Source organism: Nuphar pumila, chromosome 15, assembly GCF_984573655.1.
Source record: "Nuphar pumila chromosome 15, dmNupPumi1.hap1.1, whole genome shotgun sequence".
Classification (NCBI taxonomy): Eukaryota; Viridiplantae; Streptophyta; class Magnoliopsida; order Nymphaeales; family Nymphaeaceae; genus Nuphar; species Nuphar pumila.
In genome coordinates, this window is record NC_143263.1 from 74,966,955 (window position 1) to 74,982,184 (window position 15,230).

Here is a 15,230-nt window from a genome sequence, read left to right on the forward strand (position 1 = left end):
ATGGAGATGAATTTAATAATAGGCACGTGGGAAGGAGTCCATTGTTGCTGGCTTTTACCATGAGGGTTATGAGGATAAAATGTTGACTCTTATGAGACGAAGGGGAGTTCATTCTGGTTTGGTGGTGAAGGTATGCTTTATTTGGGAAACTCAGACTAAAATTGGGTAGTACCGACCAATCTCTCTCTCTCTCTCTCTCCATATATATATATATATGTGCATGCGTATATATAGGAAAACATTGGCTACACTCTAAAGTATCGTACTCTCTAGCTAAAACTCATAGGTGCAAGTTTTATTTCATCAATTTTCCCCGCAAATGCATTCAGAATGAACCTTTCACCAATGAATGCACTTTTGATTGAGTAGTTTCATCATAAAAACATGATTTTTCTCAATTGTGACATTTTTACACTTTGTGGACTGCTGAATTTTGAAGCCGTAAAAAAATCTGCTTACACAATGCAATAGGAGAATCTTAAACATGTTTTTTGACTATACGAACCATATAAATCATGTCTGTATGGCTTGAACTAGAAAAGAGTCAAGAAAAAGTGATGGAATGGGCTGTTTACTGGAGAGTACGACAAACTTGGGGGTAGTCAATATTTTCTCTCTCTCTCTCTCTCTATATATATATATATATATATCACTGCCACCGATATCGCCTATATATTGAAAATATCGCAATATTATCGGCTATTTCAAGGTAGCCGATAATATCGGGATATTTTCAAAATATCGCCAAAGACAGAATATCGCAATATTTTTTAGAAAATTTCTTGTCTAACGGAGCAGTCTAAATATTGGTAATTCATGGTGTTGAGGGTTCATCAATTGTGAAGCAGATTCTGAGTAGATAGTACCATCAGAATAGTCTGTCAAGTACCAACAGTTCCTTTGTACCTTGTTTCTTGGTTTATATACTGAGTTTTTTCTTGGATTATACTTTATACTGTCTAGTGTTGCCATCTTCATGTAAACATATATTTTGCTTTGGGATCTTGCATCAAGGATGTGCTAAGTACTTTGCATCCATGATGCCGATGCAGGGTGAGGAAGGTGGAATTTCTATGACAACAAAAGCCCGGTCATCAGCTGCATCAAAAGGTCTCCCTGTAAACCATTGTTCAGGCTTTCGTTCACATCAAATCGAAGGCGATGCTTCAAAAGTTGATGGTATGAAAGTCTTTTGAATATGATTTATCATTTCTTTTAATCCTTTCTTTTAAATGTTTATATCCTATTGTTATATCAGCAATTTTGTATTGTCCTTCATCTATGTCACATGGATACTCCATTTTGGCTCCTGTTCCGTATCCCCTTATATGCTGGTCATATTGAAAATTTCATAAAAATGGCAGTATCCCCGTATCTGCGGCCATATCCATGTGACAGTCCTCCATACACTGATTGGTTTCGCATACTTGGATGTATTGAGAAGATAGTTATAAGGATATTTCTTGAAGATTGTTATAAGGTTATTTCTTTGCTATCACGATGTGACCTCTGGACACTTGGAATCAGGACTAATAACATCAATAGAAAATCAGCATATTCTTAGGGTGCATTTGTGTGTCATGGAAGGAGGTTCTGCACGGCCAATAGTAAACGAAAATGAATCAGACCACCACCTATCCACCAAACTCAAGTTGATCTCCAGTGGGTAATAAGAAGTCAGCGCTAAGTTGAACTGCACTGAAAGATAATATGCAAATAAGGACATTTGTGTGGTAGAGAAAGTTTTTATAATAACTAATCAGAATCCTGCTCGCAAATGTGTGTTATTAGCTACTTTATTATCAAATTAATGGTCTTTATAAAATAGCATTATTGTTGATAAAACATTAGATAGACAAAAACACTTGCATGTCTTAAGTAGTTGCTGTTATTATGAGTAATTGAATGGTTAAATATTATGAGATCTTATTAATTTAATCAAAGCTAAGTGATGAGATACTTCATTAGCTGGCAACTATATCAGTTTTGGCAGTTAGCTCTGGTTGAAGCAGACCGAAATCCTGAGAATCTAATGTGGTTTTCATTATATTAGTTTCTAGTTTTTTTCTTTACGACTCTTTTTTTCTTCCCCACTGAGGATCCTTTACCACCATGTCGGTGGATGCATTTCAATGTAACCTTTCTTCAAGGTTGTTCATATCGTGTCATATCATACGATACATGTCGTTACTTTTGGGGTTTACGATACGATACACACTCGTATCACAATACGAGTGTATATCGTACACGTATCGGGTGTACCATACAATACACCATTGTATCATGCCGTATCGTACGATATTGGGCGTATCATATGATACGGGTGCGACACACTTAAAAAGGACTGAAAACTCGTTTTTTTTGTTTTGGGTTTAAAAAGCCTCTTGAGGGTTGAGTTCTCTATATGGGTTAAGGTAAAAAATATTTATTACAACAACAACAACAAACAACAACAACAACTACGCCTTCATCCCAAAACAATTGGGGTCAGCGATATGAACCAAAAAAGAAATTCATTTTGGGTCTTCCACATGAATCCTTTTCCTCCAATCATTTCTATCCAACGCCATGTCCTCGGTGAGGTTCAAAGCATTCATATCCTTTCCTATCATCTCCATCCAAGTCTTCATAGGCCTACCCCGACCTCTTTTAACTAATATATTTTCCCATTTCTCCAACCTTCTAACTGGAGCATCATTAGGCCTTCACCGAATATGTCCAAACCACCGTAAACGATTCTCTCGCATCTTATTTTCAATGGGTGCAACACCTACCTTCTTACGTATCTCTTCGTTCCGAATCTTATCTTTTATTGTATTTCCACACATCCATCTAAGCATCCGCATCTCAGCTACACTCATTTTTTGAATATGATGTCTCTTGGCAGCCCAACATTCCGTACCATTTAGTAAAGCGGGTCTAATAGTCGTCCTATAAAACTTTCCCTTCAACCGCAATGGCATTCTACGATCGCACAGCACTCCAGTAGCACTTTTCCTTTTCATCCACCCAACCTTTATCCTATGATTTACATCTCCATCAATTTCTCCATACTTTTGAATGATGGATCCCAAATATTTGAAATAATCATTCACCGGTATATCTTGCTCACCAAGCTTCACTACACTCCCATCACTACTTCGTTGCTTACTAAACCGACATTCCATATATTCAGTCTTACTCTTACTCAACTTAAAACCTCTAGCTTCCAATGTCTGTCTCCATAATTCTAACTTAGCATTAACCCCAGCTCTAGACTCATCAATCAAAACAATATCATCAGCAAACAACATACACCACAGTACATTTTCTTGAATTGATCTCGTAAGCTCATCCATCACTATCGCAAATAGGAAAGGGCTTAAAGCAGATCCTTGATGTAACCCAACCGTTATCGGAAAATTGGTTGACACCCCTCCACAAGTGCGGACATTGGTTACTACTCCTTCATACATATCTTTAATTATACTAATGTACTTGAGAGAAACACCTTTCTTCATCATTGTCCACCAGAGAACGTCCCTAGGTACTCTATCGTATGCCTTCTCTAAATCAATAAAAACCATATGCAAATCTGTGTTCCTCTCTCTATATCTTTCAATAAGTTGTCTAAGAAGATGTATAGCTTCCATAGTTGATCTTCCAGGCATAAAACCAAATTGATTCTCCGATATCATGACAACCTTCCTCAACCTAGACTCAATCACCCTCTCCCAAAGTTTCATAGTATGACTCATGAGTTTTATACCACGATAGTTTGTGCAATCTTGTATATCACCCTTATTCTTATATAAAGGCACCAAAGTACTCTTCCTCCACTCATTAGGCATCTTATTTGTTCGCCAAATCAAGTTAAAAAGATTTGTCAACCATTCTAAACCTTTCTCTCCCAAGCATTTCCAAGCCTCGATAGGTATACCATCTGGGCCAACTGCCCTTCTTGATTTCATTTTCTTCAAAGCCTCTGCAATTTCTTTCTTTTGAATCTTGCGCATGAAGTCACGATTTATCTCATGAAAAGGAATGGAGAAGTCTCCAAGATCTTGAGCATGACTATCATTAAATAGCTTATCAAAATAATCTTTCCATCTCTCCTTAATCTCCTCATCTTTGACTAAAACCCTTTGCGTTTCATCTTTGATACATCTAACCATACCCAAATCTTTCAATTTCCTATCTCTCATCTTTGCAAGCCTATAAATATCCTTCTCGCCTTCTTTGGTATCCAACTTGTCATAAACCTCCTTATATACCTTAGTCCTCGCGTTTCGAACAACTTTTTTAGCTTCCTTCTTTGCTATCATATACTTCTCCAAATTCTCATTATCACGACTCTTACTTAGATTTCTATAACACTCTCTTTTAACCTTAATAGCTAATTTGACATCCTCATTCCACCATGATGTATCCTTACCTAGTGGTGCACCGCCTTTAGACTCACCCAATACCTCCTTAGCTACTTTTCTCATACCACCCGCTATCTTATTCCACATTGATTCTGAATCCTCCTCGAGACACCAATCAACTTCCTTAACTACCTGCTCTACAAACATTCCTTGTTTAGCTCCTTTCAGTGCCCACCACTTAATTCTAGGATCTATCCTATGTCTATCCCTTTTGCGGCATTGTCTAATTCTAAGATCTAAAATTAAGACTCTATGTTGTGTAGCTACACTTTCTCCTGGTATAACCTTACAATCGATGCAACAACCCCTATCTCTCTTTCTAAGTAGGAAAAAATCTATCTGACTCGTATTAACCCCACTTTTAAATGTTACTAGGTGAGACTCCCTCTTCCTAAACCAGGTGTTTGCTAAGATCATATCATAGGACAAACAAAAATCTAAAATCCTTTCTCCACTTTCATTTCTTTCTCCTATACCATAGCCTCCATGGATATTCTCAAATCCATCCCTACTAATGCCTACATGTCCATTAAGGTCACCGCCGATGAAAAGCTTTTCTCCATAAGATGTCTCTTGTACTACTCCATCTAAATCTTCTCAAAATTGATGCTTAATGGAATCATCTAAACCTACTTGAGGTGCATAAACACTAATAATATTAATAATATCCGTACCTAATACTAATTTAATAAGTAAAATTCTATCACCCTTCCTACGGACCTCAACTACATTATCTATAAACTGACGACTCATAACAATCCCTACTCCATTCCTATTCTTATTTATTCCTGTATACCAAATCTTATATCCCCAAGGTTCTATCACTTTAGCTTTCTCACCTACCCATTTGGTCTCTTGAAGACATAAAATATCAATCTTTCTCCTACACATAACATCTACTAACTCTACCAACTTACCATTTAAAGACCCTATGTTCCAAGTGGCTAACCTAATTTTATGGTCTTGGACTAACTTCTTTACCCCCACCCGTCCAACAAAGTGAGGGAACCCTTGCCTATTTGACACCACACCCGGGCGCCGGTGTGACGCGTCGCTTCTGGGCGACGACCTAGCAACCCTTGCACATTTATCACTGCCTCCGGGCCTAGAGAGTACAGCGCGTCGCTCAGTAGGGAACGCCCCAACGAAATTCTCATATTGGTTCATTTTCATAGGATATGACAAAGTTTTTATGCTGGCTGTCACAGGCCTACCGCAACCCTCCTCCTTTATCCGGGCTTGGGACCGGCAGTGTATAACTACACAGGCGGAGTTTAAAAAGAGAGTGCAACACGAGGACTTCCCAGGAGGTCACCCATCCCAGTACTACTCTCGCCCAAGCACGCTTAACTTCGGAGTTCTGATGGGATCCGGTGCTTTAGTGCTGGTATTTATTATGAGTAAAATTACAAAGCTACTCTAAAAAAGAAAATTGCGAAAATTAAAATTTATATTAAGGTAGAAATCATGCTCCACACTCCTCTAACAAAGATGGCATAAGATGATCCGACATTGTAACGCCCCAAAACTTTAACCCAATTTTTGTGCCAATTTTTTTTTAAACACAGCAGAACTACTAAGTTCACTTCGGGTCAAACATCTCAGGCACATTATAGGGCATTCAAACCAAAGATATTCCAAAAGTTCTAAGAAAATCTAACATGAGATAAAATTATAAGTTCATTACAAGAGTAGAAATGGAAATAATTAAACTATCTAAATTTGCCTCGGAAACATAAAAAATGCATGTATTAAGGTTCCTACAACATCCCGCAACCGCTCTGCACCGTCTATTTCTCACCTGCAGTGATTAAATAGTAGGTCAGACTACAACCAGTTTGAACAATAGGATTACTATATCTATTCATACGTACAATATAACAAGGATATACAATTCTATGAACTATCATTAGATTGTAAAACTATAACGTATCATGACATGATTAAGTGAATATCACATGAAACAATTAATTTCATAGCTCACTCATGACATATAATAGTCGCAAATCATTAAAGTATTTTCTGGTATATTATAACACAAGTTCCACATTAAAAAAAGTACAAAATGAAATAATTGAGTTTTATCTTTTTATTATCCCACGGGTAATCGAAGGCCAAGGCAACTGTAATAGAATAGAACACCCAGGGGTTTGTTATGCTGTGTATTCTTAACTCAAGTGTTTAACTGAAACTGAAATTCAAAATGAGTGGCATAATAACCGAGAGAAACTCTCAAAGGCCAAACAAATGAGATGCATCCCTAATTTTTGTAGAACTTGGATCTACCACTTAGGATAAATTGGTAATCCGGCCCCCTAACTCCGAGGAATGGGGATTAACGAGCCATTGCCACTCGAAGCATGATAACATAGTTGTCCCCGGAGTTTTACTTACTATCTCCAAGATAAGCCCAAGTCTGAATGGTTTATTTATTTTATTAATTTCATTATCAAGAGTTTTATTACCTGATCTCACCAGTGCCCTAATAAGTATTGCACCCATATAGGCAACAAACCACATTGCCCCAGTGACATGAGCCCAAAGATTCCCACCCCAAGTAGTGTAAAAATATCATCAACATGATATTATAATCAAGACCCAATATTCTTGATGAAAGATAAGTGCACACATGCACAATAAGAACACTTGTGCACAAAAGCACAAATCAATCAATCTCACAAATGCACACTAAAAAAATGAATATAGCCTTTATTGAACACTTGGGCTTTGACCCAAAGCCATACAAATTATAAGGAGAGAACCCATATTTATATACACCTTAGAGAGCCTTGGAGGGGCTCCACTTATAGACGTTGGAGCCCCTCCAACGATCATAATTGTGACTGTTGGAAGGGCCCAACGTCTATAAGAGTGGGCCCTCCAAGGTAGTTGACTTGGTCAAAAACAAAATAAATACAACAAACAAACAACAACAACTACGCCTTCATCCCAAAACAATTGGGTCAGCGATATGAACCAAAAAAGAAATTCATTTTGGGTCTTCCACATGAATCCTTTTCCTCCAATCATTTCTATCCAACGCCATGTCCTCGGTGAGGTTCAAAGCATTCATATCCTTTCCTATCATCTCCATCCAAGTCTTCCTAGGCCTACCCCGACCTCTTTTAACTAATATATTTTCCCATTTCTCCAACCTTCTAACTGGAGCATCATTAGGCCTTCGCCGAATATGTCCAAACCACCGTAAACGATTCTCTCGCATCTTATTTTCAATGGGTGCAACACCTACCTTCTTACGTATCTCTTCGTTCCGAATCTTATCTTTTATTGTATTTCCACACATCCATCTAAGCATCCGCATCTCAGCTACACTCATTTTTTGAATATGATGTCTCTTGGCAGCCCAACATTCCGTACCATATAGTAAAGCGGGTCTAATAGTCGTCCTATAAAACTTTCCCTTCAACCGCAATGGCATTCTACGATCGCACAGCACTCCAGTAGCACTTTTCCATTTCATCCACCCAACCTTTATCCTATGATTTACATCTCCATCAATTTCTCCATACTTTTGAATGATGGATCCCAAATATTTGAAATAATCATTCACCGGTATATCTTGCTCACCAAGCTTCACTACACTCCCATCACTACTTCGTTGCTTACTAAACCGACATTCCATATATTCAGTCTTACTCTTACTCAACTTAAAACCTCTAGCTTCCAATGTCTGTCTCCATAATTCTAACTTAGCATTAACCCCAGCTCTAGACTCATCAATCAAAACAATATCATCAGCAAACAACATACACCACGGTACATTTTCTTGAATTGATCTCGTAAGCTCATCCATCACTATTGCAAATAGGAAAGGGCTTAAAGCAGATCCTTGATGTAACCCAACCGTTATCGGGAAATTGGTTGTCACCCCTCCACAAGTGCGGACATTGGTTACTACTCCTTCATACATATCTTTAATTATACTAATGTACTTGAGAGAAACACCTTTCTTCATCATTGTCCACCAGAGAACGTCCCCAGGTACTCTATCGTATGCCTTCTCTAAATCAATAAAAACCATATGCAAATCTTTGTTCCTCTCTCTATATCTTTCAATAAGTTGTCTAAGAAGATGTAAAGCTTCCATAGTTGATCTTCCAGGCATAAAACCAAATTGATTCTCCGATATCATGACAACCTTCCTCAACCTAGACTCAATCACCCTCTCCCAAAGTTTCATAGTATGACTCATGAGTTTTATACCACGATAGTTTATGCAATCTTGTATATCACCCTTATTCTTATATAAAGGCACCAAAGTACTCTTCCTCCACTCATTAGGCATCTTATTTGTTCGTCAAATCAAGTTAAAAAAAAAGAGGAAAAGGAAAAACAAAATTACAAGCATATTCGTAAGGTGAATATGCGCAAGAAGGGTGAAATGACTAAACTACCCCTATGGCTAACATTAAAGAAATATATATTTTATATATATAATTAGGTAGATACATATACATATATATAATATATGTATATATATCACCTTATATATATAAAATATATATGAGATTATAAGATTTGATACATAATTTAACACCCCCCCTCAAACTTAGTGCAGAATGACTGAAAGTTTGGCAAGGAGAAAATTGAATCGCAGAGCGCACAAGCTTTGATAAAGAAATCTGCCAACTGATATTTTGAAGTAACATATGGAAGATCTATGACTCCTTTTAGATAGGCTTCACGGACATAGTGACAATCCATCTAATGTGCTTAGTCCTCTCATTGTATGTATGATTTTTGGCAATATAAATTGCTCTTGTTATCACAACATAGCTTAGTGGGCCCTTCTATTGTGATCCCCATGTCTTCTAGTAGCTGATGAATCCATACGATTTTCATGGTAATAGTTGTCATGGCCCGATATTCAGCTTCAGTTGATAAAAATACTTTTTGCTGCTTTTTACATCTCCATGAGATCAACGAATCTCCTAAGAACACAGAAAAACTAGTGGTGGAGTGACGATTATTTGGGTCACCTTCCCAATCAGAGTCAGTATCAGCAATTAACTTTAATTCAGAAGAGGATAAAAATATTTTCTTATTTAATGTACCCTTTATGTATCTTACGACCCGCATAATTGCACTCATGTGAACCGATGTTGGTGCATGTTGAAACTGACTTGCAATATGAACTGCATGAGAAATATCTAGTCTAGTAATACTCAGATACATCAATGATCCCACAAGCTCTCTGTAGGGGGTGGGATGAGAGAGAGGAACACCATCATCAATCTTCATTTTGGCTCCCATTATAACAGGAGTTTCACAAACCTTATCATCCGTAATATCTGACCTGTCAATAATCCTAGAGGCAAGCTTAGTTTGAGATAAAAAATACCCTCTATGAGAGTATGCTACTTCAATACCCAAAAAATAAGTTAGGAATCCCAAATCAGACATTTTAAACCTATCCTTCAAAACTGATTTTATGTTTTTAACCCCTTTAGAATCACTTCCGGTTATAAGCATATCATCTACATATAAAAGCAGTTGACTTTTCTAACAAATAAGGCAGTGTCAGTGAAACAGGATGAAAAACCATTTTCTAACATTACAGAGTTAAATCTATCATACCAAGCTTTGGGGGATTATTTTAAACCATAAAGTGCTTTGCGAAGGCGAAACACTTTCTCATTGGGAGTCTCCATTTTTGGTGGAGCATCCATATATACTTCTTCATTCAAATCACCATTTAGGAAAGCGTTTTTAACATCAATTTGATAGATGTTCCATTTATTGATTTAGGCAACAATAATGAGACATCGGACAATGACCATTTGGGCCACAAGGGCAAAAGTTTCTTCATAGTCAATCTCATATTCTTGACTATATCTCTTTGCAACTAATCTAGCCTTATATCTCTTTAGAGATCCATCACTCTTAGTTTTTACCTTAAATACCCATCTACATCCTATTGCTTTCTTACCCTTACGGAGATCTTGGAACTCCCAAGTTTTGGCTCTTCTTAGAGCACCAAGTTCATTCTCCATAGCTTCTACCCATTTAGAACATTTTCGTGTTTTCTCAAAAATTTTAGGTTCTACGTAAGAATGACACTAAGATATGCCCTATATTTAGATGAAAAAGAGTCATATGAAATAAACCTACAGGGAGCTTTCCTAGGTCTTTCGGTTTTTCGCAGGTTCTCCTCTCTTGGAGAGACAGTCTTACTGGCGTCATCATATCTTTCAAGAGCACTTCTGAAGATGTTTTTATCTCTATGAACATAGGTGATGGGCTCTCTAGAAGATCCCTCATCGATATGTTGACGAGGAGGAGAGAGCAAAGAGGTGATAGTTTCCTCGGTTTCATTATCGCTTGAGTTATTCAGAGTTGACTCATCATCACTTGTATCATCATCTTTAGCTAACATTTCAAATAGAAATAAATAATCCACATTCTCATTATGAGATGCAAGGCTTTCAAAACCACTAAGATTTTCTAAAAAACTCATATTTTTGGAAACATATAATTTGTCATTTCTAACATCATAACACCTAAAACCCTTTTGGGTTTTCGAATAACCAAGAAAGGTACAAAGAATGACCTTTAGAGAAAGCTTATCATTTTTATCTGTAAGGACAAAACATTTACAATAAAAAACCCTTAACCCGCTATAGTCAGGTTCCTTCGCGTGTAATTTTTCAAAAGGGGAAATTTTGTTCAAAATTTTTGATGAAAGTCTATTTATGAGATCGACCGAAGTAAGGGCTGCCTCAACCCGAAGGTTTTTTGGGATGTTTTGTGAAATAAGCAAAGTTTGAGTTGTTTCAATAATATGCCTATGCTTTTGTTCGGCTAATCAGTTTTGTTGAAGAGTTTTTGGGCAAGATTTTTTATGGATAATACCACAACTTTCAAGATAACTCTTGAATTCATTTGAGAGGTATTCTCCTCCGGAGTCGGACCTAAGAATTTTTAAGTTTCCATTGAATTGATTTAAAATCATCATATGAAAAATTTTAAAAGTCGAAAAAACTTCATGTTTATGCTTTGAGAAAATATATCCAACAATACTTAGTCTAATCATCAACAAAAATCACATAATATTAGAATCCTTCTTTAGATATCACAGGAGCCGGACCCCATACGTCGGAATGAATGATTTCAAAAGGTTTTGTTGTAAACATGAATCTTTGATAAAAGGGTAAACTTTTCATTTTCCCAATAATACATTCATTACATACAAAATCTCCTTTACAAAGGTCTTAGCAAAAGGTAAATATGAAATTTTAACAATGTTGGGATGTCCAAGTCTCTTATGCCATACATGAATATCCTTATTTTGGACAACGTTACAAAATTGATTCTTGGGAACTTGGAGAGAGTCAACATAGTAGAGATCTCCTCTCCTAGAGCCTTCCCCAATCAACCTCTCGGACCGGTGATCCTGTATCCAACATTTATCAAAAGAGAAATTTATATCACAACCATGGTCTGAGAGTTGAGAAACAAAAAGCAAATTTAGTTTTGGTATGAATCTAATTTTTGGAATAAAAAAATTTTGTTTTTCGAAATTGTCTATTCCTTTAATTTCAAGAAATGTTTCATCCGTCGTTGAGACAAAAGATGGAAAAGAGTTTTTAGAATATTCAGAAAGAGAACAAGCACTTGGGGTCATATGAAATGATGCACCGGAATCTAAAAGCCAAGATATCTTACCGGGGGGTGAAGAGGTTGTCATAGCGTTTCCGAAAGTTCCTCCCTTGAGAAGAGGTTGAAGAACTTCCATAATTTGTTGTAGAGAAAGAGACCCATTGGAAGAGGATGACCGTTCTTTCGGTTGAGATGTGGTAGTCATTGCAAGCAATTTCTTCCATTTTGGGCAAATAGGTTTGATATGCCCCGTTTTTTTACAAAAATGACAAGTTAGTTTGCTATAGTCTCTTTTTTCATTTTGTCAATTTCCTCCTTGATTTTGATTCTTAAAATGAGGAGGTTTGTAAGTCTTCACGTGGTTACCCGGTCTTGAAACAACATTCACTCCTTCACTTTCTTCTTGAATAGAGGAGGTTGCAAGGATTGCTTTTACTAATGCCCATACGGGTTTCTTCCCTACTCAATTTGGTAATAACATCTTCAATAGCGGGTGATGTGAAAGAAGAAAGAAGAGATGACCGAATTTGTTCAAATTCGGGTTTAAGACCATTTAGGAAGTTAAAAAAGCGATCTTCCTCAAGTTGTCTATGTCTAAGCTCGATAGCTTCACTACTCTATTTGGGTTCAAGCATAGCAAGCTCGTCCCAAATGGAAGACAATTCGGCAAAGTATTCCCGAATAGTCATCTCATTTTGTTGTAAGGTCAAAGACTTCTTTTGAATGTAGTATTTGTGGGATAAATCTCTCGAAGTATACATTTTTTCAAGGTATAGCCAAGCTTCGGAAGCCTTCTTGAATTTGATAATGTTGACATTGATCTTAGTTTCAACGGATGAGAAAAACCAAGATAATATCTTAAAGTTTTTCATTTCCCATTCGTCATGTTTCTTTGAATAATCTTCAAGAGCATTTTGTCTCTCTTCTCCTTCAAGAATCTTTATATCTCCTTTTTTCATAATGGTAATGGTCCGGGTTCCGGTATCGAACCTTGAACATACCCCCAAAGCCCCCTTCCCTTTAATATGTGCTTTCATATTACCGGCTCAAACATGATAGTTTGAACTATTGAGTTTAAACCCGAGGGAGAAGTGAAAGTCTTTTTTGCCCATTAGAGAGGATAAAAATAAAAAAAGAACACGTATCTCAATAGATTTTTAAGTCTTTCTTGACAAGGAAGACTTTTAAAATATTGGCCGAAGAAAATGATCCACTCCAATCTCTAATAGCTTGAAGGCACATTTTTTGAGGTACCCAAGAATGTGGAGAAACACACGATCTTCCTTCCTTAAAACCCTGGCTTTGATACCATGTAAAAATATCTTCAACAAGATACTATAATCAAGACCCACTATTCTTGATGAAAGATAAGTGCACACATACACGATAAGAACACTTGTGCACAAAAGCACAAATCAATCAATCTCACAAATGCACACTAAAAAAATGAATATAGCCTTTATTGAACACTTGGACTTCGACCCAAAGCCATAAAAATTACAAGGGGAGAACCCTTATTTATATACACCTTAGAGAGCCTTGGAAGGGCTCCATTTATAGACGTTGGAGCCCCTCCAACGGACACAATTGTGATCGTTGGAAGGGCTCAACGTCTATAAGAGTGGGCCCTCCAAGGTAGTTGACTTGGTAAAAAAAAAGTAAATAAAAGTAAAAAAAAAAAGGAAAAGGAAAAACAAAATTACAAGCATATTCTTAAGGTGAATATGTGCAAGAAAGGTGAAATGACTAAACCACTCCTATAGCTAACATTTAAAGAAATGTATATTATATATATAATTATGTAGATACATATACATATATAATATATGTATATGTATCACCTTATATATATAAAATATATATGAGATTACAAGATTTGATACATAATTTATTTCTACTTATTTGGGTAAGCCCATTCAGTGTGTTCTAGTACCTTTAAACCAGTTGAATGACAAGTGCCCCGATGCCTTTAAACCTGTCAGGCAATATCTCAATTCATGTGTGGGAGTATCTACATTTTACAAGTTAGTACTATTACAACACCCCATTAGTTATTTTAGACTCATGCCCAATTCTAGGTAATTCCCTATACATGAATATCATATAGGTCATACAACACAGTTACAGCTAGTGCAACACCATATTGGTACCTTTGAACCCACAACCACTCACAGAAGTTGTACAAGAACTAATTATCCATAGCCGTAGGGGTGGAGACCAACCCAGATGTCATACATACTTATTCTGTCATTAACATGTGGCTAATAAAAGTAACAGACATTCATAACCCCTATGAGAGGTACACATTTTGCTTGCATAGATCATGTTAAAATGTAATGTTCTTTATATATATATATATATATATATATATATATTCATATATATAAAGAGATACATTTACATATATATAGTATATATATATATATATATATATATATATATATATATATTTTCAAACCCCGATAAAGGGTATTTCAGTCATTTCCCATTTTGCACATATTCTCATTTGAGAATATGATTGTATTTTTCTTGTTTTTAGTTCTTTTAGTTTTTCTTTTTTCTTTTTTGTTTTTTGTTATTGATGTAACATGGGGGGGCCCTCAACATATACGTTGGAGCCCCCTCCAACGGTTATATTTTTAACCAACGTATATGTTGGAGCCCCCCCACTCCTCCAATATGTATATATAGGGGTGATCCCCTTCAAGCTTGAACAAGCTTTTTTGTAAAGCCTCCTTTGGGATTCAATATATTGAAATTCATTTTTTATGCCCTTGTGCATGTGTATCCATGCCTTTGTGCACTTGTGAGAGTTCTCCTTGTGCTTTTGTGCTCACTTGTTTCTTAATTTGTGTTTACACACAAATTCTCTCTTTTATAGAGATTCTTACATCGTATCAGAGCAAGGTTGTTTGGAGAAAGAAAACCTTTTGGTTCTTCACAATATCGAGTGCCTCGAAAAGCATGCCTTCAACTTTTTGGTGATTGGCGTGAAGAGTCCTCTCCATCCAATATTTTAGAAGATTACTACAAAATTTAAAATCTTATTGTGGTACATATCCTTTTCTCGCATCTTACATCTCTTATGGGTGAAAAAGACTCTCATTTTTCTCTTGGCTTCAAGCTTAATGACTCCAATTATCACGTATGGGCCGAAAACATGGAAGCCCATATTAAAGGAAAAGGGCTTTGGGGTTACGTTCA

The 15,230-nt window shown here is 36.5% G+C and overlaps 1 protein-coding gene and 1 pseudogene across 3 annotated transcripts in view; one reads left to right on the plus strand and one right to left on the minus strand.

Annotated features, from left to right (window-relative positions):
• LOC149815627 (anthranilate phosphoribosyltransferase) overlaps positions 1 to 15,230 on the plus strand; it is a 96,575-nt gene that overhangs the window by 62,998 nt on the left and 18,347 nt on the right. For all 3 annotated transcript variants that reach the window (XM_089988681.1, XM_089988683.1, XM_089988682.1), the window contains exons 7-8: positions 23 to 130; positions 1,053 to 1,179. In XM_089988681.1, the coding sequence (XP_089844807.1) occupies positions 23 to 130; positions 1,053 to 1,179 (235 nt within the window). The remainder of the gene's footprint in view (positions 1 to 22; positions 131 to 1,052; positions 1,180 to 15,230) is intronic.
• LOC149815628 (5S ribosomal RNA) lies at positions 5,694 to 5,800 on the minus strand (annotated as a pseudogene).